General features: G+C 36.3%; 1 protein-coding gene across 2 annotated transcripts in view; it reads left to right on the forward strand.

Annotated features, from left to right (window-relative positions):
• DNER (delta/notch like EGF repeat containing) overlaps positions 1 to 23617 on the forward strand; it is a gene marked incomplete at both ends in the record, with an annotated part of 134172 nt that extends 110555 nt beyond the window's left edge. For both annotated transcript variants that reach the window (XM_081330008.1, XM_081330009.1), the window contains 5 exons: positions 13547 to 13669; positions 14846 to 14959; positions 17923 to 18054; positions 21889 to 22135; positions 23506 to 23617. In XM_081330008.1, the coding sequence (XP_081186134.1) occupies positions 13547 to 13669; positions 14846 to 14959; positions 17923 to 18054; positions 21889 to 22135; positions 23506 to 23617 (728 nt within the window). The remainder of the gene's footprint in view (positions 1 to 13546; positions 13670 to 14845; positions 14960 to 17922; positions 18055 to 21888; positions 22136 to 23505) is intronic.
• Positions 23618 to 25833: the final 2216 nt, after the last annotated feature.

A 25833-nucleotide genomic window follows, 5' to 3' on the forward strand; every position in this document is an offset into this window, starting at 1 on the left:
TTACATGGCATGGGTCCGGGATACCTCGAGGACCACCTGCTGCTGGCGTCAACTCCCCTCCGCCCTGTGCGTGCCCACAGAGAGGGCTTCCTCAGGGTGCCTCCGGTCAGGGAATGTCGACTGGTGGCCCCCAGGGGGAGGGCCTTCTCTGTGGGCGCTCCAGCGTTATGGAACCAACTGCCGGTTGAGCTCCGGATGGCATCGGACCTTCGCTCCTTCCGGCGCGGGCTGAAGACCCACTTATTTGAACTAGCTGGTCTGGCCTGATGGGGAATATTAGGGTTTTTTAATGGGTTTTTTACTGTTTTTATTGTTATTGTATTTTAATTGGGCATTTGTTTAATTTCTTTTTAATTTTTATATTGTTATTTATATATGCCCTGTTAACCGCCCTGAGTCCTTCAGGAGAAGGGCGGTATAGAAATTGAATTAATAATAATAATAATAATAATAATAATAATAATAATAATAATAATAATAATAATAATAATAATAATAATTATTATTATTATTATTTATCAATAGATTTTAGCTTATATATATCTTAATTACTTTTACATTCAACCTTTATAAGCAAATCAATATTCAAGTTTAACTTTTAATATTTATACTTCCAAGTTTTAAAAGATCAAAGTTTTCTTTATCTCAGCTCATAACAAAATCTAGTATTCAAAGTACTCATCTTGGCTGTTTGAGTATGTTCTATTTTAATTCTCACTAATAAGTCAAAACCCCAATTTTCTTCAGCCTTATTCTAGCTTTCTTTCTTTGCCAACTTGCCTTCCATGTCCATACTTTTAAGTCATCCAATAGATCTCCTGTGTTATATATATTGTTTGAAGTAGAAGTAGAAAAGGCCATCTGGTTGCCACTTTTTTTGGAAGGACTATTACTTTTCCATCTCAGCGTAGTTATCCCGAAATATTTATCTTCCCTTCAGTCTGTTCTTCTTCTTGTTTATATAGGTTTCTTCTGGTTTATATAGAAAAACTTTTCCTTTTTTTCATGTTGTCATCTCTTTTCTGGGTTTTCCATTAACTGTGTTTGTTGACCAATTGAATCTTCTATCGTAGTATTTAATTGTTCCACTTCTTCTATTATATTCTGTGTAGTTGATTCTTTTAGTTGTAATCAAAGTTTGGGTTCGTATATCTGGGCTGACATCTTGTTCTTTACTGTAGCTTCTTGTTTTATCAGTAGCTGTAAGAATAGTTTCATAAATTGCTTTCAACTTAAACAGAATCTGTTCCTGATCTTCATCCATGTTCTCTTAGTAAAGTGTTAAATTAAAAGCTTTACAATCAGAGAATGAAAATAATTTTGTCACTGAGTATAGAACACAGCTGTGCTTCTCTCAGCTGATATCTGTCAAGGTTGCAAAAGTCTTATCTATAGTCTGGGCATCGAGCCAGGTCTCTTTTAGACAGTAACAAACTGCAATGTCAGGTTTAGCCACAAGATGTCACCCATATCATTTAGGGTTTGTTTTTTTAAGTCCGAAATTTTTATAATCTTTTTTGCAATTTTACTTCTTTTTTGTAGGTAGAAACCCAAATCTTCAATAAGAATAAAAAATCTTCTAGTCCACAGAATTTAGAATGATAAAGCTCCAGTTAGAATCAGGTTATTTTTGCATTATTTTAAACTCCCCTGGATAGTCAGTTGCCGCTGTTTTTAGAGGGTGGGATAGAATCTCCCTTCCTTCTCTTACAGGGAAAAAAATATTTTGGGCAGCTTATACAGGTGGAAAAAATAAGTAGGATTGAAGAGAGGTAAATCTCACCCAGTCTCATTCATGCTGCTTTGTAGGTGCCTGATGGTAAATTTGACCGGCTGTCAGCAGCCTAGTGATGAGCCATATTCCTATGGCTAGTCTTCCATCCACCAGCTTGGAGGGCTGCCCCGGATTGAGCAGAAGGGCTACCGCCCTCCTGCAATCAACCAGGGATCCCCTCCTTGCTGGTCGCCCCTACAGGGCAACTTTCAACCCCTTCCAGGGTCCCCCAGTGATGCAGAATTGGACGTGGAAGATGGAGCTCGCCTTCCAGATATTTGCAGTGGCTGTGGCAGCAAACCAGAAGTCTCTTAAATGTGAATCTTGTTTTCAGTGTTTTCATGACTTAAAACATCTTCCCCCACAAATGAGAGGGAGACAACATACTTCCTTATCTAGCCTATAAGAACTCTGCTTGCAGGGATAAGAATGTCAACAAACCAATGAATAGCTACTATTTAGAAACATGCTATATGAAAACTGGTGTTGGGACCGGTTGATTGCTCAACAGCCCAGCAGAGTTTTTGATATTTCACTAAATACATAATTTTTCCATAGGCATAATAGAGAAGGGAGAGAAGGATTACATTTTATTTTGCCATCTTTCTTTTTATTCCCCTCATAAGATGGCAACACATACACTCACTCATCCCATACACACTTTGAACTTTGAATAAGGGGCCTTTTGGGAAACCACTGCAGTGTATGCTTTTGACCAAACAATGTTAAATTTAGATGTTTTACTGCTATAGCTCTCAACTATCTCTTATCCATATAGCATAACTCAAAACACCAGAGAATTGTGATGTTTTGTGAATAATGCTATGCTGTCATTTCATTTGTTTGTTTTTAACATAGCATGATGTGTGAGCCCATTCATTATGACTTAGTTTTATGTGCAAACTAGTCTCTTATAACTTATTGGGTAAAAATACCATTAGATTATTTTTCTAAGGATGTGGTGTCAAGTGAATAACAAATATTACATTAATATACACTAACATGTATGTCAATGTAAGCTCATGAGCAGTTTCCAATTTTATATTTATAGGTTAGGTATTTTACAGCTGAACTTATTTCACAAAGAAGTACATTGAAGGTAAAGTAATCTTAGCAATAAATCATTGTTTAGTAACAATTAAACTGATACACGTAGTTTGCAGTAGGAATGTTTTTTCCTGCTGTATATTGAGTCAGAAGTTGTAGTTTAAAGCTTTCTAGTTATTTTGCATAACACGAAAACCCTATTTTCTGAATTGACATTGGACTTTCCATTTTCCTTTCAGGCTTTACAAAGTGCAAAAAACCCAAAAGAGTTCTAACCAAATGTTTCACATGCACTCTCATAGCTTTAGTGATTCATTGTACTTTTAATCTTGGATCATTGAAAGCAAATATAGTAGGGGGATAAAACCTATTTATTGAAATATATTTTGAGAACAGTGCAAGATTTTACTGTGTTTGAACTGGCCTTATAAAGTAAGTTAAGTGATATTGGATTTAAATAAACTAATGTATTGAGGCAGTCTTCTGGTATCCTCCAAATGTGTTGAATATAAATGGTTATAATCCCTTAGCCAACATTAATCGAGACATGAAGGTTGCCATGTTGAAGAAGAGTGACTAGAGCAAGGTCTAAGCTATTCGAGAACCCCTGTAAGCCCCCTATAAATTACTTTCCAGCTGAATTATTTTTAATTATTTTTCTTTCAGACTATTGAATTACTGTGCCTCACCACCTGTAAAAATAAAGCACCCATGCTCATTGTCTATCTTTTAAAGTGCCTCTTTGAGACAGTAATTTATGCACAGGAATGTATATGAGGTTTTAAGACAAAAATATTTGCTGATCACTGTGTTCCTCTGATTAATAATGAATTTACAAACCCCCTGGATTGTATGAGTAATAATTATGAATATCGAGAGGTATAGTTCAGCAACATCTGGAAAGGCAGAAGTTCTTCTTACCTTGGTCCTAAGCACTAGGTAAGATCCAGCCAGACTATCATGTTCTGATAGTAAATGGCTAGATACCACCAATCTTAAATTTAAAGAAATTATAGTTGAGCAATACAAGCAGTTCTAAAGACACAATAAGCAACCTAAGAGCTTAGCCTTGTTTTATGAATCACACAGCAGAGGCCAATATCTTCCAAATGCTGAAAAAGTCCAGGAAAGGAGGAACAATTCTGTCCGCACTTTGTCCATCTATCTGTATTAACACAGCAGCCAAGCCTTGTCATTAGGGCCTATTTGATATGTCATGAATTAAAATAATTATAAAAAGCTATTGTGATTTGATTTTTTTAATAGTTCTCACCTGAATATATGGATATGCAGTATCTTCCATGATTCTACTAGATTAGAACTAAGATTACTTTGCATTTCTATTAAAATGGCATGTTAGTTATATTCACAATATAGGCATGAAAAAGAATCTGTTTTTGTGTATATCTGCTTGTGAACAGTGGCATTTTTGAAGATATTTGTTATGGGACAAAAAATTACTATTATTCTGAATTTCCTAAGCTTTTGGACATGGAAGAATCAAAATAGTGTAAAACATTTAGATAGTATTTAACTATAGTTAGCCTGCTTATCCATCTCCTTTCCCCTTAAGAGCCAACAAGTGCACAGGTATAATAAACAGTTAGATTACAGTGATGGAGAGCCCATCAGCAAATACTGAGAGAAAATTCATACTGTATTGTTATGTTTTGAAAGCAGAGGAGAAACTTCTAAGCTTTTTGTATTTTCAAAGACTTTGGGTATTTTGAAAAACCTTTTGATCTGTGAACAACCCTTCATGTATAACAGAACTGTCAACCGTATCATAGCCTAAAGATAATTTTCATCTAGTGATATGAAGACCTATACGGTACCTGCTCACTGTTACATACACAGATGGCTTGATTTTGAGCTGTAAGAAGCAGAAGCACTATTTCTGTTATTTGAAGGCAAAAGTAAATGGCATCTCAGAAATGGAAACCAATGAGAATATTTGACCTTTTTTTTCAGAAGTAAAAATCAAATATTTTTTTTTAAAAAATGCTGTCATGCAGAGCTACAATCCTTATATTATTTTTTTCTGCAAGTTTAATGCTGAGTAGATGCATAAGAAACAAAACACTGTGATTAGAATGGAGCACAAACTACATACAGTATCTTATTTGCAGAATAAAGAGATTTAAAAATGGCTGTAATGGCCAATATTGCTGAAGCTGTAGATTCATGTTAATATTTTTTTCTCTGCAAATACATTACAGGTTCAGATATTGATTATACTTTTGATGGCATTTTAAAAACAGATTTTTTTCTTGCTAATCCACCATTAAAGAATATCAGAGATGGGGGAGCTCCTATTGTCTCCTTGAAGCTTTGCCTTTGTTTCACAATCAGATTTATCAGTACTGGATATCATCAATTTTATAATCCTTTTTATAATCCCTTTAAACTCATTGTGTTAATTAACCCCCCCCCCACACACACACACTAATTTTCCTTGCTTACAGAAAGAAGATGCACCTTTCCCTAATAGCATGCCATTACATATTTTATTCCTTTGCTTGCAGAAGCTATGATTGCTCAAAAAGCATTTGGGAAATGGATTTTTGGGGAAAAAGTAGGATAATCTGAACCATCCATCATATGCACCGTGACTGATACTGTCATCATACTGGTGGAATATCAAACTTATGATATCTTTGGTTTCAGCTGTCACAGGTGTGAACAGAAATATAAACTATATAATATTAATAGTTATATAACATATAACGAATAGATAGATAGATATAGACAGGGCTTTTTTTCTCATAGAACGCTCAGAACGGCATTCCAGCACCTTTTTTTGACCGATTTTTTTCAACTTTTGCACAAGCTATGCTACTCCCTCTATTGGCTTTCGAAAGCCAATAGGGTCTTTCTTTGTTCTCCTTCCGGAGAGGCAGCTGCTGCTGCGGTGTCGGCTGTGACCAAAGTTCAGAGGAGGCAGGCAAGACCGCCTGAACCACAGCTTAGCAGCAGGTGTGAAGGAAGAGGGCCTGGGGGGAGGGGGAGGCCCATTAAAGGTTCTGTGAATTATGACATTGGCCGTGCCTGTCCGTCGCCAGATCCCTGAATTTAGGTGGGTTGCAGGCTGGTGCTGGCTGTTAGTTTGCACCAGGGCATGATTACATTGGCCCGATCTAACTTTAGAACATGCAGGATTAGCAAGGGTAAACTTTTCTTCAGTTAAAGTCCTCTCTTGTTCATTTCATGGAGATATCTGGGTAGCCTTTATTTTTTGCAACAGTATATAACTGGTTTGCATTGTCTCCTTTATGGTGTCCTTACATCCCCCCCCACCCCCAACTTCCCAATCTAACCTACATCTCTGAGATTTCCTGACAGTCAGCCATCCAAGCACTAACTAGATTTGACCCTACTTAGCTCCAAGCTCAGGAGGTGGTCCTCAATGGCCCCTGAGCGTGAAAGTTAGCTTTCTAAAAGATAGTCTCCTTTATTCCCTCAGCCTGGAACTGTGTCTCATGGCTACTATTTTAGTGGTTATCTGGATTCTTGAAGATTTTGTACATCTCTCTGAAGTGGTAATCTTAAGCATTTTTCATAAATTACTTAAGGATATGCAACTATATTTTCTCATATTTATCTAATGTTACTTTTGCATCTACTTTTTTCAATCCATTTTCTTTCTGTCATTAATTCCCCAAGAATAAGAAATGTAAATTGTAAGCTCCTCATAGCACAGTTCTCTATCATTGTTAAAATACACTGGCCAATTATGGACATATTCATTCATATTCATAAATAGATTGAATTGTAACACTTTCCCTCTCACCTAAGCCTGTTCTCTTGTGTGTATAATTTGAACATAGCCAGGCCATTTTTTATCAGCAGTTGTAAAGAAATAGAAACAAAATGTGTTAATAACAATTTCTTTGCAATTCATTATCTTGTCAGTAACATGACTCCATCAATTAAGCACATATATGTTGAAGGCAGCATATGCACTTGTATTAGACATCTGTTATTTCCCACTGCTAGTCCTTCCAAAAGGAACTCAATATATATCATATTATATATGCAAAAGTTGTCTCCTCCTCTATTAAAGCGCAACACATCATTTTCCAAGTAGACAAAAAAAAATCCATCTTTACTGTACCCACCTGCAGTATATAAACATGGGGAAGCTATCCCACAATTTTTCACCCCTATTAATTTGATAAAACAGAACTTAGTGTTCTAAGTTCATCATGAACTAAGTCTGATAAAAATAACTATTTTGGCAGAGATGAATTAATAGCATGCATTTTGGGTTATAGGAGCATCTCATTCACTTGAACCAATGTGATCATATCTTTAAAATGGTATGTACAAGCCGTCAATAATGTGGTTGCTAATATAGGTAGGTCTGGCTTATGAGCTGTTTGTATTTAAGGAGATGCTCACAACAAATTCTACTTTATTTGGTGAATGCCTGAAAGATGCATTAAGAATTGAATATATAATTTTAAATTATATAAATAAATATATAAATAAAATTATATAAATAAAAGATTTAATGAGATGAGAGTTCCAGCACCTTTTTTTAGAAAAAAAGCACTGGATATAGATATAGATATATAGATATAGATAGATAATAGATAATAATAGATAACAGAATAACTATGTAATAGTTTGTTATTACACATTTATGTCATTTGTAATATCCATGTCTACGTCACACTTCTACAAATAGAAGGACCTATACAAAAGTTACTAAAATGGATATGTCTTTTGAGGGTTTTTTAAATCACATATTGCAAAGTGGGTAGTATGAAAAAGCTGGTATGTAAATTGAAACAAATTTGTTACCTGCTGCATGGAAAAGATGTTAACTAAGCTTCAAGCCCAATTTGGTCACTAATGTTGCTTGACAGATGGATTGCCTGACAATGCAAGATTATTTAATGCTTGCTAAAGGGAAGTTATGAAAAATGATTCAGAAGCTTTTTTGAAGATGTAAGACATATTGACAAATCTGTAATGTGTGTAGCAGGCAAAATATTTGTTGCATGTCATGTAAAAGAAAGCCTTGATAGGAAGAAGACAATAGAATGTATAGAATTGTGTTAGGATGTAACTACTTGGCTATTATTTACCATGATTTCACTGAAGGATTTTCATATACATACTGTATATGTATGCATACATCTACTTACACACGTACAATGACAGTTTGAAGCTGCTGCTTAAAAAACCCCATAAAGAACCATACTAATGAATATTCACTGATGAACCAGCAGTTTAGAAATTAAATATTGTGACTAAAAGCTTTTTCTGGTCTTTCCTTCCACAACATATTTATTTTCCAAAGCTGGAAAAGATTTGCTTTTCAATGATTTTGGCTACTAAGCATAGCAGAATTTCAGTAATGCTAGAAAGAAATGAAATAATTGCACTTATATTGATTGTACTGTTACATGTGGAGTAGGTCCCATTGGATTCAATGAGAGTTATTTTTGAATTGACACAGCATGATGAGACCACAGCAATAAACTGTGATATATATTTTCCTACAGTTACAATTCAATGATTTCTTAAAAGGGACAGAAGGGAGTGTTAAAATACTTCCATTTTTATTTTATTTAGTCATTTTATATATTTCTTCAATCTAAAAAGGCTCTTAAGTTGGGTACATAAGAACAACAACAAAACCACCAAAGCAAAATCCTAACAGGATAAATCCAATTATCCCTAATTATCACAATCATCAAAACATTAACGTATTGAACTGTGTTGAAAAATCATAATTAATTAGCCACTAACTGCCTTCCACAACAGTTTTAACTAATTTAACTAATTTCCATCTAAAAATGGAAATGAAAATTGGAAAATATATATGCCTCACAGAGGAGGCTGTTTCAAAGGAGTGAGCAGAGCACCCTATTCCATATATTTACTATTGCACTTTGTGGCATTTGAGAATCCTCATTAGGCATTCTCTGTTCACTTTGACTGAATGGGCAGAATTTATTTGGGAAAGGTGTTCTGGTAGACACCCACCCCCTGAACCATATTACCTCCACAATATTATATGGCAATAATGGCAATGAAAGTACCCTGTACAGTAAATACAAAACTATTGGACTTCGTACCAACAGAAGTTTCTGGGTGGTCTGTAGGGCATTGCTTGTAAACTGATCCAGGTGAGAGATGAATTTGGCACATCTTCTAGGTAAAATCATAACTTGCGTTCTAGTCAAGCTGGGCAAGGCCCTTCTGCCCATAGTCTCTACGACACTTCTGAAAGGAGCCATGAATCCAAATTGCAACATGTTCTCCAGTTCACCTTCCCTACTTTAGGGTTCAAGATGTGTAAAACCAAGCTACATGGATCTTAGGATTAGCTCTCCTTCAGGTTTCCATATTGCACACCAAGTCAGCTTCTTGTCCACAGTTTTGTGATGGATGGTGCTACATTTATTGAAAATGTATTTGGATGCATACTGAACTTAGAGTTTATGTTTTTTCAAACTCTCTATCCTTGGAATGGCTATCTCCTGCCATATATCTTTCCGTCCACAGCTAATATTATCTTGCCTTCTATCTTTGTCCCCTTAGCAAATTGCAAATCAGCTCCCTTTTCCCAGGAAATGAAGCAGCAGACAATTATGCAGAGTGAATTCCACTTTATACTTCCACATGGCAGCTATTCTCAGTTGCAAAACTCCAATCCACTTCTAAATTCTTCAATAGCTTGTTAGAACCCCTGCTTCCTTGCATAGGACCTGCAGTTCTCAGCCCCAAACCTCTTTCTTTCTTTCTTTCTTCTGTGTGGGGCAACTTCATTCTATGTTCTCCCAACAAGCTACAGCCTCTTCAGATCTTGCCTGCCTTCTCAAGTACAGCTCTTTAGTTTTTCCAACTGTCTACCCCGAGCTCAGCTTTCTTCACTAATTGCTTTTTTAGTTGTTTCAACATTACAATGGTTCACTTTAATAGACACTCAGATAATTGTAGCACCATTTGGGAAAATTACGAACACCTATTTGCTACACTTCTAGAGTCAAAGATAGAAGGTATAATAATAGGGCTAAACGATAAGTTAGAGGTCTTCTTGTCCAACCCCTTGCTCAAGGCAGAAGGTCTTATACCATCCTGGTCAAATGATTGTCCAGTCTAGTTTTGAAAACCTCCAGGGAGCATCCACAACTCTAGAAGACAAGCTATTCCAATGATTAATTGTTCTCTACTTCTAGTTTGGCTTTCTCTTTAACAAGCTTCCACTCATTACTTCTTGTCCTCAATTTAAGTCAATCCCCTCTTCTCTTTGACAGCCCTCAAGTTGTTAGCTGTTGTTAGCTGCGAAGTCATGTCCGTCCCATCGCGACCCTATGGACAACATTCCTCCAGGCCTTCCTGTCTTCTACCATCTTCTGGAGTCCATTTAAGCTCACGCCTACTGCTTCAGTGACTCCATCCAGCCACCTCGTTTTCTGTCATCCCCTTCTTCTCTTGCCCTCAATCTTTCCCAGCATTAGGCTCTTCTCCAGTGAGTCCTGGAGTCCTGGAGACAATTAGCATGTTCCCCTAGTCCTTCTCTTCAAACAGCTAGAGTGATTAAACAAACACACCTTAGCCGCTCTGTTGCCATCTTGTTGTCAACCAAGTTTTCCTGCAATAGTTATTGTGTACCCAGTAAAAAAAGAACAGCAAAATGTGAATGAACTTATAGTTCTAGCCATACAATCAGTCAAAGGCATGCTGTGTGTGATCAGGGACATGCATATTCTGTGAACAGCCTGTTCTTTCATTTCTTCAGGGTCTCTAAGCTCTTTTATATAAATCTGTGCTTGAAGGTGAGGAGAAATTTTGGGTCCTTTCTGTCATGTGTGCAAATACTTCTGTTTTTCCTCCCAAAGGCAGAATTGTACTGTTGTAATTGAAAGCAGAGGTCTATGCGAACATTATTGTACAAAGGAAAGGGTTAGGACAGCTCTGAATTTTTAAAAATCTCTTGCAAGATCTCTGTTAAAACTCTTCTTAAAAACAACACCAGTACTTTAAAGTTTTATGGAGGAAAAACGTCCTTTGCATTTCATCTGTGGTTACATTTCATATTGGTTTTGCAATTGGGTTCAAAAGATCAGGATTCAGTTTGTTTGTGGCAGAGGAATATACTTTTGTGACCTTCTTTCTTGAAAAAAAAAATGAGATAGGGTGAAGCCGCCCTCTGGTGGAGAGAAAAAGGCATTTCTATTGATGTAACATGTGATCTATGTCCAATTGCCCTATAAAACCGACTTGCTTGTATTCAAAATTAGTATTTGTTAAATAAGTAGCAGTTTTCTAAGAGCAAAATCTTGATCCAATCAAAATAATTCAGCTAGATATAATATGAACAACATTAAGAATATAAGGGACGCGTTGGCTCAGTGGGTTAGGGACCACTCCGGTGGGAAGGTAACAGCGTTCCGTGCGCCTTTGGCGTCTAGTCATGCCGGCCATATGACCATGGAGACGTCCTCGGACAAGCACTGGCTCTTCGGCTTTGAAACGGAGATGAGCCCCGGCCCCTAGAGTCGGAAACGACTAGCACACCTGTGCGGGGGAACATTTACCTTTTACATTAAGAATATTTTGTAGTGTTTAATCCATAAATAGGAAATCAAGATAGAATTAAATAGTTATTCTCTGCTTCCTCTTCTCCAGAATTACATAGTTTCTATTAAAGGGCCCAGAGTGCAGCTTTGTATATATTTGTATATATAAGGCTGGAAGTGCCTTCTGCCCCAATCACCATCATATTACTAGATTTATACTGTATCTGTACTATAAAAATAAATACTTGGATGTTTGCTGATTTTTAAGACAAGGAACTCCATTTACTTTTCTCCCCAAGATTTCTCTTGCTCTCCAGAATTTCACTTGAAATTAATAAGATAATGATCATGAAAAGTATAAATTATTCTGTTCTGCAATGCATACCCATAGTCCAACATTCCACTCATAGATTGAGGGTTCAGGTGGCTTAAAAGGGCTGCCAATTATTTTTTTTCTTCAGATAAGATGTTAGTGGTAGAGAATAATAAGTATAAAGATTTTATATCTATTGTAACAGGACAGTCTAATTAATATTGAATTAATTATACAAAAAGGTTTTATGTCAAGTCTGTGTTAAGAGGACAAGAGTACAAAAAAAAAGAAATCTAATATATTCGACTTCTCTTCCTCCTCCATCCTTATCATATTTATATTGGTACCCAGACAGTCTACTTTTATTATAGGAGCTACTAATTTCTCTCCCAGTTTCTCTAGGGAATATTCTAATATAAAGAAATTGCTTTGAGGAATAGAATTTATAGGATTGTGTATCTATTTTTAGGTGTAATTGGGAGAATGGAGTGGATTGGTGATATTTATGCACATCTGTGTACAATTGCATTGGGGGGGTCATTTTAATTCAGTCCATGTTTACTGAAGAAAAATACATTATACCACTGTATTTATTGATAGTGGTGGTTTCACATTTTAGTTGCAAAATATCTTGCATGAATGATATGTGTGGAAAAATGAAAGATCTACTCATTTAAATATACACAATGACCAGGAACTGAAATCTAATTAAGTGCAATGACAGCCACAATTCATCTGTAATGTCAGCTGCACAAACAGAACTAGCAAGAAAATCCTGAACTAAACTAATAAAGATACGATTGTGCTACTATAATGGTTAGTCAGTGTTGCTCCAATATATGAAGAGAGAATATTAGGTCAGTGTTGATAGGAATAAAAACATATCTTATGAATGATATTAGGTTAAGCAATTATTACCTTCACTCTATTACTCTGGATAAATTATACTTATCTCACAAACCACAGCTGAGTTCACATGCTTTGGGTGATGTGTAAACATAGCCAATATGTGGTGGAAAATAAAAATAGTTTCTAGTATTAAAAAAATAATTTGACCTACTTCAGACATCATGCTAGTGAAGCTTCCTTAGCTATGATTTCTTGAATAAATCATGATTGTCTGGGTTCACACAATGCTTGCCACAAATCATGTTTCATTAATTACAGTGCCTAGCTTCATAAAGCATGTTAACCCATAGGCAGAAAAACCACAATGTGGTTTAATGTGATATATGAACTCAGTCTATGAATGTGCAATCAGCATAGTTTATTGAGCTGTGCATATTATATGCTAACTGAAATTTGGTAAAACACATTAGTAACACTTTCTGAACTGTTAAATTTTCCTGCTTGTTCTATTGACCATTGACCTATTGTACAATGGTACAATGGAAACTTTACATTCATAGTTCCCTGCCCTTATCTGCCTTAAGGATGAGAATACTTGACTATAAATCTTTATGTACATTTAAACATTCTCTATTGAATTATATGTTGATATGAGAACTAATTTCAATATAAAGCGATGCTGCTATGATTTCTGCATACTTCACATTATGCCAATTGCAATGAAAGAATGATTTCTGCAAAAATATTATTTCACAAGAAACTGAATAGTCTCTGATTTCTAATAAAGCTTGTGAGGTTTTTCTTCAAGGGATAAATGTATTTATGGCTATTTAACATATAAAATAATCAAGAATATCTATTTAAGGTCCAAAACTTTTAATGTCCATTCAGAAGTATTTTAAAGCTATATCTGGGCATTTTCATAAATAGAATTTTCATCTCATTTATGAGAAGAACTCTACCATTTTCTGGCAAACACATTTGTACCATATATTTTTTTTCTTCTTCTTTCTGTTCTGCTTTTAGGTTATCATGGTCTTTACTGTGAGGAGGAATATAATGAGTGTCTTTCAGCCCCTTGTCAGAATGGAGCTACCTGCCGAGACCTTGTCAATAGCTATGACTGTGTATGTCTTCCTGAGTATGAAGGTGAGCAATATTATATTTTAGTAGAAATAAATTTATAGATTACTGTAAACCCGCGTAATAAATATATGTGCATAATTTAAATTTCACCATTTGCCAGATAAATCTTTTTGTGGATATTTCAGACTCTAGTGCTAAACAAATTTGGATGGAACAGCATTTTCCCCTTAGACTATTATACTAGTGGCCTAAATTAACAATTGTAAATTGATAATTGCCTCGACTTTGGAACACAATTAATGAATTTTTCTGATTAGGATGAAAGATTGTTCTTTGACCTAAAAAGAAAATTATATGAAATGGAGAGTAGCAATTAAATGTGCAAATAGAAGCAGTTTGTCATTCAGTATACATCTGCTTTTGAAACTGAACATTAAGAAAACCAAGATCATGGCATTTGGCTCTCTCAATTCCTGGCAAATAGATGGGGAAGAAATGGAGGTAGTGACAGATTTTATTTTCCTGGGCTCCAAGATCACCACAGATGGGGACTGCAGCCAAGAAATTAAAATATGCTTGCTCCTGGAGAGGTAAGCCATGGCAAATCTAGACAGCACACTAAAAAGCAGAAACATCACTCTGTCAACAAAAGTCCGTATAGTCAAGGCTGTGGTCTTCCCAGTTGCAATATATGGCAGTGAAAGTTGGACCATAAGAAAGGCTGAGCACCAGAGAATTGAGGTCTTTGAACTATGGTGCTGGAAAGACTCCTGCGAGTCCCTTGGACTGCAAGGTGATCAAACTGGTCAGTCCTAGAGGAGATCAACCCTGACTGCTCTTTAGAAGGCCAGATCCTGAAGTTGAAACTCAAATACTTTGGCCACCTAATGAGAAGGAAGGACTCACTGGAGAAGAGCCTAATGCTGGGAAAGAAGGAGGGCAAGAAAAGAAGGGGATGACAGAGAATGAGGTGGCTGGATGGAGTCACTGAAGCAGTAGGCGCGACCCTAAATGGACTCCAGAAGATAGTAGAGGACAGGAAGGCCTGGAGAAATGTTGTCCATGGGGTCTCATTAGGTTGGATATGACTTTGCAACTAACAACAACATACATCTACTTAAGCAGCCTATGTGCATATATTATGTTTGACACAAAAAATAAAGGGAAAAACAAAGACTTTTGAATGTTGATCAAAAAGAGCAAGGAAATACTAAATAATTTTTCATCTATTATTCTCAGGAAAACACTGTGAATTATACAAAGATCCTTGTGTAAACATCAGCTGTCAGAATGGTGGGACTTGTGACAGTGAAGGGCTTAACACTACTTGTATCTGTGCACCTGGATTTACAGGTACGTTTTTTGAAAATTGCACAATATGCAGAGATAATTATAAAAATGCAGGAGTAAAGTAAATGTAAAATGTATTACCGTATTTCTCGGACCATAAGACGCACCTGACCATAAGACGCACCCAGTTTTTAGAGCAGGAAAACAAGAAAAAAAATATATTCTGAACCAAATAGTACCAGTATACTAAAATATTTATTATAATAAAGCAAAATACTGTAATGTTTAACAGCGTAAACTCAACAGTGGTGTTAAGAACCATCCTCATTTCCATTAACAAATGAGGAAAGACTTAGAGGCTCAAGCACTTTTCTAGTTTCCTGGAAACCCTAAAAACTCATCCTCACTAGTGTCAGAATTTAGGAAGCTCTGTTGCTCACAATCACCTATATCGCTTTCTTCACTATCTTCATATATGACATTATCTTCAGTTCCATCTAAGGCATTGCTAATGCCACATTTTTTGAGAGAGAGAGTGAAAGGAAGGAAGGAAGAAAGGAAGGAAGGAAGAGAGAAAGAGAGAGTGAAAGGAAGGAAGGAAGGAAGGAAGGGAGAGAGAGAGAGAGAGAGAGAGAGAGAGTGAAAGGAAGAAAGAAAGAAAGAAAGAATCCGTCCTGCTCTTTTCTGCTGGGAGCCCGCAAACGTGTGAATTACCGGTAGCTCTCCTCAAACGCACACTTCTCCCGCGGCATGAGAACAACCCTCACGATTCTTTCTCTACGCACCCTGCCCTCGCCGCGTCAGGAACCTGCATTTCTATTGGCTGGTCAGCAGCTCAGCGTACTGGCTTCCCCACCCCCACCCTCCACCCAGTGGGTTGCATGTCTTGGTGCACGTGTATACGCAGCAGGGCTGCGTTGAGAGCCGAGGAAGGAGGAGAGGCGAGGAATGTGGGGGGGGGCGAAGTGCTCAGGGGGGAAGGAAGAAAAGATGCATTAGAAACAAAGAACTTATTTGCCGCCCTTCCCCCACCCCGCCAGGATGAGAAGCTGCTTTCTTGCAGGGGTTTTGAACGCACTTCAGCTGCTGGCCAAAATTTAAGGTATCAATAGTTTCTTTTCCCTGAATAGGTTTTCTAAGATGCCAAAGCAATTTCAAACAATTATTACTCTTGCAAATGGGAAATCACTTCCGAGAAACTTCGCCGAGAAACCTGCAGGGACAACTCCTCACGACTTTGCTGGGGCAAGTCGCCAGCAATACGAAACCGGAGAATTATTGGGATTTGGCCTATGAGGTTTAGTTTAGCAAAAACTATTTCTTTAGCGGCGAAGTAAAAGGAAGAAAATGGGTGCGCGCGGGGAGGGGCAGAGAATTCCACATCTTCATTCAATCACATCTCTCCAATGGAGCTGATGGACGGCATTGACTGAATGGGAGACAAGAGTTTTCGCTTACCTTCGGACCATAAGACGCACCTCGTTTTTCCCCCCACTTTTTTTGGGGAAAAGTGCGTCTTATGGTCCGAAAAATAAAGGGAACTCAATTAAGGTTGCCATTTACAACTGTATCCTTCTTTTTATTTATGCTAACTGATTCTTTAATCTCTTTCTGACTGATTGGCATATTTACTGCTTCAAGACCGGCATGTCAAACTGCCGGCCTGCAGGCCAGATGCGTCATACTAAAACCGCGCCCACCCCATTGCCAGCAATGGGGAAAAAGTCGCAATATGTTGCGTGATGTCACGTGATGTGAGTTTGACATGCCTGCTTCAAGAGAACCTTTTCACAATTCTGGGTTGATTCAGATTTGGGTAAGGTTTTTTGGGGGGGCGGGAAAGGATAGTACTTTGGCACATGTTTCAAAGTACAGGTAGTCTTCAATTTACAAGCATTTGTTTAGTGACTGCTCAAAGTTACAATGTCACTGAAGAAAGTGACTTACAACTTAACATCAGAAATTCTGGCCCCAGTTTCAGTTGTAAGTTGAGGACTACCTGTATCAAAAATATAAGGAATCCAACCACAAGATTTCTACTGCCACATCTGTTCTGGTCCTTTAAAACACCATCCTTGAAACTTACTAAACCTAACTAATCCTATAACTAGACGTTATAGGAAATGCAACCAATACAACTGAACAACACCAATTTGGGAAAAAAGTCACAACTCCCAAAATATCTCAGGGAGATATTTACACGAGCGAGATTCAAACAGCTTGACACAATGGTCAGATATGGGAGATTTCATGCTATACCCTATAATGAACGTCTCTGCATTTGTGGAGCAGCAGAAGTAGAAGACCTGGCTCACATTCTATTTGACTGTTGCCTGTATAAGAGGGTGAGAGACAGGTATCTTGGTCTATATACCAAATGAATGACCCATTGGGATCCCCATATCAAAACAACTTACCTTATGTCTGGCCAGAACTTGAAAATAACATTTAATGTAGCATAGTACCTAAACAAAATGGTCCACTTGAGATCTGCATATGTGGGGCTGATTGGGGTAGATTGCAAAAGCAACTCCGAAATATAATTTTATCATATTTTATTTATATCTTAAATTATTGTACATAATTACAATTTCATTTTAGATTGTATTTTATTACCATTTCATTTTAAATCGTATTTTATTCTAATTCCATTTTAAATTGCTTGTATCAAATTTTAGTAACAATTTGTGCTGGAAATTTGCACTTTGATATGGTCCAAGGGCTAATCAATAAAGTTGTTGTTGTAGAAGTTTGATTGCTTTGCAGATTTTTGGCTTTCTTGTCATTGTTATTGTTTTAATCTCTTACGCAACCCTGGGGATATCTTGGGCTGATGTTTTAGAAGCTAATAATATGAAATGAAAGTGATAGCTGACAAAAAGAAGAATACAGGTGAAATTGCTTCCAACAAGAAATAGATATACAAATTGAAATGATATAGAAAGATATACCTATAGAAGGAGATCGTGTATACTATTTTGCTTCTACAGTTGCAATAGAAAACTGTCTTTCTTACCTGTTTTAAGGGGAAGAATGTGACATCAACATAAATGACTGTGAGAGTAACCCTTGTCGCCATGGAGGACTGTGCATAGACCAATCTAATGGATATAGTTGTCATTGTCCACGTGGATGGGTTGGTGCAAACTGTGAAATACGTAAGTGTATTTATTACTACTAATAGTACATTGAACCACAGAAGTATTGTTTGTATGCAACATATTTATTTTAGTATTTAATCAAATAGAGTTAGCAGGAGTATGTAATGTCATAGCAAGAAACTCTGCACAGTATGTCTTCCATAATACTACAACTAGTTCTTTACAGACTTCATGTCTGAATATAGTTGAAATTCCTGAAGATTTGGAAAAGGCTTTCCTACAAAATTATAGTCCCAGACATTTAATGCAGTTTTGTTTTAAAATAATAGTAAGTAGCAAATACTTACAAGAAAGCATGTGTGGATCAAGACAATGTTAGAATAGTCTGTCTAATCTAATCTATGTTAAGCTTCCAGGAACCACTGTTAGAAATATCCTGGGAATGCATATGTTATTGTCTGCCCAGATTTTTAATAGCTGAGATTGGTTTTTTTATTCCATGCATATGTAAAAACTATAAAGTGATACCCTTTTAGAGTTGTCTCTGATTTTATGGATTGTTTTTTAATTTTATTTATTTCATAGGATATTATAAATGGCAGACGTAGTGTTGGTATATAAACTATAGGTAGTTTGCAAGTGACTTCAATTAAATCAGTTAATCAATTAACAAAGCAAAATTGTCCTGTAAATTGCGTAGACATTTTAATATGTGTTGAAAAGCACCCACTCCTGCTGAAATTTAAAAGAACCACATAACTTTTTATGAGATGATATTAAACTAAAAAAATAGAATCTTTTCTAGTTTGCTTATTACTTATATAAAGAAGTGAATCCATTTGTAATTTTCATCACACAATTATGGCACATATCCTCAGATCTATATACTATTAAAATTCTAATACCTATTTGTTTGTAACCTTCAGTTGGGTAAAATTGGGTATGGGGCATGGGTCCTGGCATTCTGCAAGTTAGCCTTGAGTCCTGGTTCTATAACTGTTGCCCTCAGAAATCCTTCCTCCTTTTTCTTGACTGACCTGCCACTTTGCTGAGGGGAGGGGGAACAAAGAGAGCCATATATTGCAAGGAAAAATGCATCCCTGCTCCTCATCCCAGCATGTCCCAAGGGACCCCTCCCTCCAGTGATGAAAAGGGCTCACCTTTTCCAGCTCCTCCAGCCAGATCTACCTCACCAGCAGACATCCAAGTCATTCAATCTTCCTTCCCTGGCCTTGGCTTGTCCCCATAAAGAGCCAGGTTTCAAGTGCTCTCTGGAAGGATGAAAGGGAAAGGGCTTTGAGGGGACTGTAGGGGCCACATTTACTACCTAGCATTAATTGCAGTCCAAAATCAAGTATGTTAGGATTTGTATACGAATCATTCCAAAAATAATGTTTTTTGTTAAACTGTAGCAAAGGATTACGTGCCCAAAAGAAATTAAAAGTACGCTAGGAAGAAAAAAAGAATTAGTATTTACAATAGCCATACTTACAAATTTAGATTTATGTTTAGCCAATGGGAGTACTATATGATATATAAAGCATTCATTTTATCTCCATTGTATATATATATATTTTAATCCCATTTATATCCCGCCCTTCTCCGAAGACTCAGGGCGGCTTACAATTTAAAGCACAAATCAATGTGCTTAGCAATAGCCTTCATTATATGTATATGCCTGCTTATTAGGGCTTTCGCCCCCCCCAAGCGGCATTATTACAAAGTCAGCTTATTGCTCCCAACAATCTGGGTCCTCATTTTACCTACCTCGGACGGATGGAAGGCTGAGTCAACCTTGAGCCTGGTGGGACTTGAACCTGCACTAATTGCAGGCAGCTGGTGTTACTTAAGGGAATCACTTATTTTACCATTGACCATGATTTTCAACTAGGCCATAATTTTAAGACTTCTTAACAAAAGAAGTCATGATCTTTCTGCTGTTCTGTTTTTCTTGTCACATAAGTACTACGTGGGTTAGTTTTATATTACTTCTAGTTCACTGCTCTGGTATTTTCTATTAATTATTGCTTGAAAACCAACACTGGTATTAAAATTTCCACAGATCATGTATGGTGCATTTGGACATTATCTTATGCATGTCTCCTTTACAACAATGCTTTCTACCATTTTGGAGTGATGTCTAGTTTTCAAGAGAAGGGAGAACATAAAAGTTAGTGTAAATAAAAAGAGATAAGAATTGTGCTGCTGGCTGTAGATTTTATAATGAATACCTGAATGTTCAGATTAACTGAATAGAAATAGCTCATCTTTTCCCATTTTACCCTGTTGATAAATAGAACAAATGAATTAAGTCCTAGAGATACAGTACTTCATCCTCAATCCACGTTTACTACTGGGTAGTGGTATGAAAAGCTTGAGGAAATAACTCTTGTTCATAAAATTCATTCTTCCAAGCTGCTGTGTTCTAAGAAATGACATGCAGTAGTCGTTCATCTTCACATCCTCAGTTTTCATGGTATTATTTATTTTTGAGTATGTTTGAACCAAAAAATAAACCAATATTCTACATAGGTTTTTTCCTAACTCACATAGATATAACAGGTAAAAGGCCATTAATTCCTCCATAGTGTGATTAATATGGGAAGGCTCAGAAAAATTATATTTGTAGTGGTGTAGTATTTATATTAGGTTTTGTTAGCATCCTGGGGCGTAATTAAGGTTGTTTTTTTCATTTCTAATGTGTCTTTTGTTATCAGCCTGGAAACTATCCAAGGGTGAATGACAATTTATTTCAGCGATAGACAATAGGCTGACTGACAGCTGGATTTAATATCCTGAGTCATAAAATAATCCTTGAAAAATGCATTCTAAGCAGCGCTTCAGTATTATGTATTGTAATGACAATATTATGCAATTTCTAATAAAGGGATAGATTGCTGGGACCATATGCCTTTATTGCCTATTGAAGCTGATCTTCTCTGATAGCAAACAGTTCAAAACCTTAGTTTAATCCAATATTTTAAAAACTTCACAGGTTTAATATAGATAACAAATAACGGTGAGATGTAGCCCAAAAGGGAACATTACTTTATTTGAGCTACTCTTCCACCTATCAGATTCATTCCTGACAGATAAGAAAGAACAAGAAATGCAAATACAGTATTAATTGGAAAGTAGTCTGAATGGATACTAAATCCAATAACTTGGGCCAAAGGTCACTTTTAGACTTGTGTGGAGAAACCATACAAGTAAATGTGTACAGGAGAAGAAGTGGTCTAGAAGCTGTTTCAGTGATACTGAAATCATGATGTGAGGAATTGTCCATTTTATTTAGGAATATCCAAGTAAATGTGGACAAAGTCGGTGTTTCAGTGGCAGAGGAGGCAAAAGAATATGCAGTTTGTAATACAAATAGTCCTTGACTTTAGCAACCATTCAGAGTTACAATGGCACTGAAAATATGACTTACAACCAGTCCTGTAATGGGTATTGTAGCATCCTCACGGACAGGTGTTCCTAGTTCAGGCACTTGGCAACCAGTATGTATTTACAATGGTTGCAGCATCCCAGGATCATGAGATCTCCATATGCGACATTCTTAGCCAGTTTCCAACAAGCAAAGTCAATGGGGGAAGCTCGATTAACTTAATGACTGGGCTTCACTTAACAACTGCAGTGATTTGCTTAGCAATTGTGGCAAAAGAGGTCATAAAATTGGTTGTGATTCACTTAGCAATTGCTTAGCAATTCTGATCCTAATTGTGGTCATAAGTTAAGGTCTAGCTGTAGTTCTTGCTAGTTTTGTAGACCTGTATGCAGATTAGAAGGCCTTCAAAAGAAGGAGCAGAGAATAAAGTGGGATGTGCTTTTTGTGCCACAAGGAAGTGGGAGTGCTGTTAATGCCACAATTGTTCCTTTTCACCCTTCTAGATCTACAGTGGAAATCAGGGCATGTGGCTGAGAGTCTGACAAATATGCCTCGGCATTCTCTGTATATCATTATTGGAGCCCTGTGTGTAGCGTTTGTCCTGATGTTGATCATTCTTATTGTGGGGATCTGTCGCATCAGTCGTATTGAATACCAAGGTTCATCTAGGCCGGCTTATGAAGAATTCTACAACTGCAGGAGCATTGACAGTGATTTCAGTAGTGCGATTGCTTCTATCCGACATGCCAGGTATGCTTGGGGGAAACAGAATCCCCTTTTTGACAGGGAAACCAATTCATGCTGTAAGAAACAGCCTCCGTGACAGAGTGCTTCTGCATGCAAACATTTTGAAGGATGAAAAAATAAATACGTTAGCAAATAAGCCTATACTACTGTCTGTAGTCTTGAGTTCTGTCTATCTGCCTTTGGCTTATACAAGCTTTTTAATATGTAATTTGTCTTCTGCAATTTTGTAGCCACATTACACGATAGGCAAGTCATTTGTGACTGGTTAATATTATTTTCCTAATGTATACACACTCAGGAACAAAATATTATTTTTCTAATGTATACATATTCAGGCACAAACATATTCATGTGGCCAAGCAGTAGTTAAATAAAAAATATAATCATTAAATCACTATAGAGTAACATTTTATTCCTATATATCTTTAATATACAAGCCTAGGTTATAAACCTGAAAGACCCTAATGAAATCAGTCTGTTCCCAGCTTGGTTGACTCTACTTGAGATTACTCACTTTCAAGCTGCTAGGTGGGCAGGATCTGGAGCAAATGACAGGAGCTTATCCCATCACATAGCAGCACTTGAGTCTTGAATACAGGTTTGCTGATTGTCAGTTCTAACCACATGAGCCCCCACATTCCACTTGCCTAAGGTAGAACTAGAATTTATGGTTGCTTAACCTTTGCTTAGTGCCTTAACTACTAAGCAAAACTGGCTATCCTTGAATTCCGGGATGAATACAAAACAGCTGTTTACTGTTAAAATAATAAAAACAATAAAAACAACTATTTACAACCTAAAATAACCTTAGCTTTAGCTGGTCCACTGCCAGCGTCATCAGAGTGAGTGTTTGGTGTGGGGAGATGCAAGGAGATGCGGGACAACTAAAGCAATTACAGTTAGCTAGGACAGGTGGCCCCGTTATGCAATCCATGGCTAGAGCACTGAGTCAACAAGATTTATAAAAAAACTCCCCACCCCAAACACTCACTCTGAGTTTGAGGACTTTATACTACTGTACAGATATGCCTGGGATTCGTATTTTCATAGTTATTATATATATAAATGGAGGTGGTTTTTTTTTCAAAGTGTGATTTTTAGAATCTCACCCACATTTGTAGCTAGCAACAGTACAATTTAGGATTAACTATATTGCATAATTTATCACATAAGCTTTCACAATTTCAATATAAGCACTTTAACTTATATGGAATTACACCATAAAAGTTTGATAATGAAGTAGAGTTTTAGAATTAGAAGTTTTAAGTGTTGAAAATAATGATCTTCTAGATCAGTGCCAGGAGGATAGATGTTTTTACCATAGTGTTACTCCACTATGACTTCTGTCTCCACTTACTTTTTTTGAATTTTAGATTTGGAAAGAAATCTCGCCCTGCAATGTATGATGCAACCCCAATTGCTTATGAAGATTACAGCCCTGATGACAAGCCTTTGGTTACACTGATTAAAACAAAAGATTTGTAATCTATTTAACAGTTGTTTTGGGGGAGGGGATTATTTTTCAAAAGGATGAGCTACTGAATTAATTCAATATTTTTAAGATGAAGCAAGTGTATGAAAATTAAAATGTTTAGCTGCTCCAGAATTTACTGTAGATTATTTAAGAACAGGTTTTTCTGCAGCTTTTTGTTTGAAGGGAATATTTTAAACTGAATTTGTGAAATTTATTCTTTCTCTTTTACTGTACTTCAGCATTAGAAACTCTCATCTTAACAGTAGTGTGTTGTTGCTTTTACCAATCTCAGATGAGTACAGGCAGAGTATGATATGTTAAGCAATGAAAATTTCTCCTTAATGTAACAGTGGCAGCATTCTTAGTAGACTTAGAAAAATGTAAAACTTGATATATTCATTATTGAAAAATGAAGTCCGAAATGTTTGTGTTTGTGAAAAGGAATTTAGTAAAAATTATTATTCTTAAACTGAATGAATTAGCTTTCTCCCTCTTTTGTGCATGGATAATCTTTCTGTATTATGTTCCTGAAACCTGCTATAATTTGGCCTTGAGTTGGTGTTTGTCATTTTTGTAATGGTATTCAAGGTAAGCTTTGTAAAAATAACCTATCATTGAAGTGCCTATTAAGGCAAAAAAGGGGTTGTTCCTGTTGCTTTGAAATTAATTTTGGTTGATTTCTTAATGCTGAGGATTAGATCTTTGTATTGGAATTATATTTTCTTTAAAAAGTCCAGTTTTTTTAATAGTGCAAGCAAACAAAAAATATAATTTGAACAGCTTGTCTCTCAAATGTTAACGTAAAGTATTACTTTTGTTTACAATATTGTGTAATTCTCATAGTGCATCTTAATTTACACATGTGGGATTTTTGTGGCTCTATTTGACTGCTTATCTGTTTCAAGATTTTTGCTCATTTCAAAGAATATTGAATAAATGTGACCAATTCAAGTGGCAGCTCATTTTGTTTTACTGTTACGATTAGTGAGTGCCCTTGAATGTAAGCCATATGCCTTATAATTATAATGTAGACCAGTCACGATGTCTTCAGAACCAGTACTATTTTATTTATATATTTTGAACATTTTCATATGTAATATATTTTTGGTTTGTATAGTGTGGCGTTGGCTCATATTGTTTGTAATATGAGAAACTGCCATTTAGCACAAGTGTGGATGTTTTTTTTTATTAAAGAGTTTTACAAAAACAAAATTTTACAATATATCCCCAAATCCCTCCCACCCCAAACCCGCCCACTTTCCCCCCCCCACTTCCCAGAGCTAAATACAGGATTATAGTTACAATAATCATATTCTAAATAAAAATTATGCATAATATACAATTAACCAAATTCATAATGTGCTTTAACTCCCCTTTAATATAACTACAAACAACGTGCCAATAACAATATCCCACTAAAATCTACTCATAAGCTAAATGGAACTTTTTAGTGCCATATTTGTTCTGAATATAATTTATCCATCTCCTCCAAACTGAAATATATCTTTCCTGTGAATGATCTTTCAAATAAGCAGAAATCTTAGACATTTCTGCAAGATTCGAAACTTTAAACACCCATTCTTCTATAGTGGGCAAACTATCCTTCTTCCAATATTGTCCCACCAGAAGTGTGGATGTTGAACACAATATAATCATGTGATAGGGACTGTTTTCCTTCAAGTCAAAACAAGACCTTCAGATGCACAACTTTCATTTTCTGTTATATTTTTCTTCTCTTTCTTTCTACATACATATTTCCTGCTGAATTGTGTTTTTTCTGTGCTTCAAAATATTTAAAATATAATAATTAAGTATGCCCAAGGTAGTTACATTTTATTAAGGCAGGAAGAGAGTAGCTGTCATCTACCCATTATTTTTGGGTATCTAAAGTAGTCAGGATGAATGGACCAGATGCCCAGAATGTAGTGGTTGCTATAGAAAGCAGTACCTCTTTGGTATGTTTAATTTTATAGATAAGATGAGTTGAAAGCACTTGGAGGGTATTGCATTAGGGATAGAACAGTGGGAAAAGACAAAAGTTTACATCTCATAGGAAGATCAAGAGCAGTAGGGAGGGGAGGTAAGGCCAGCAGGAAGGAGAGAGATAATAATTGAATATAAATAATCAAAGGTTCTCATCTCTATGTATTGATTAATACAGGATAACCCATGGGATGTTGTGTCACTAGCATCCTCACCTTATTTCTCAGTTAGAGCTGAAGTGGTA

This window comes from Vipera berus (assembly GCF_964194415.1).
Source record: "Vipera berus genome assembly, chromosome: 5".
Lineage (NCBI taxonomy): Eukaryota > Metazoa > Chordata > Lepidosauria > Squamata > Viperidae > Vipera > Vipera berus.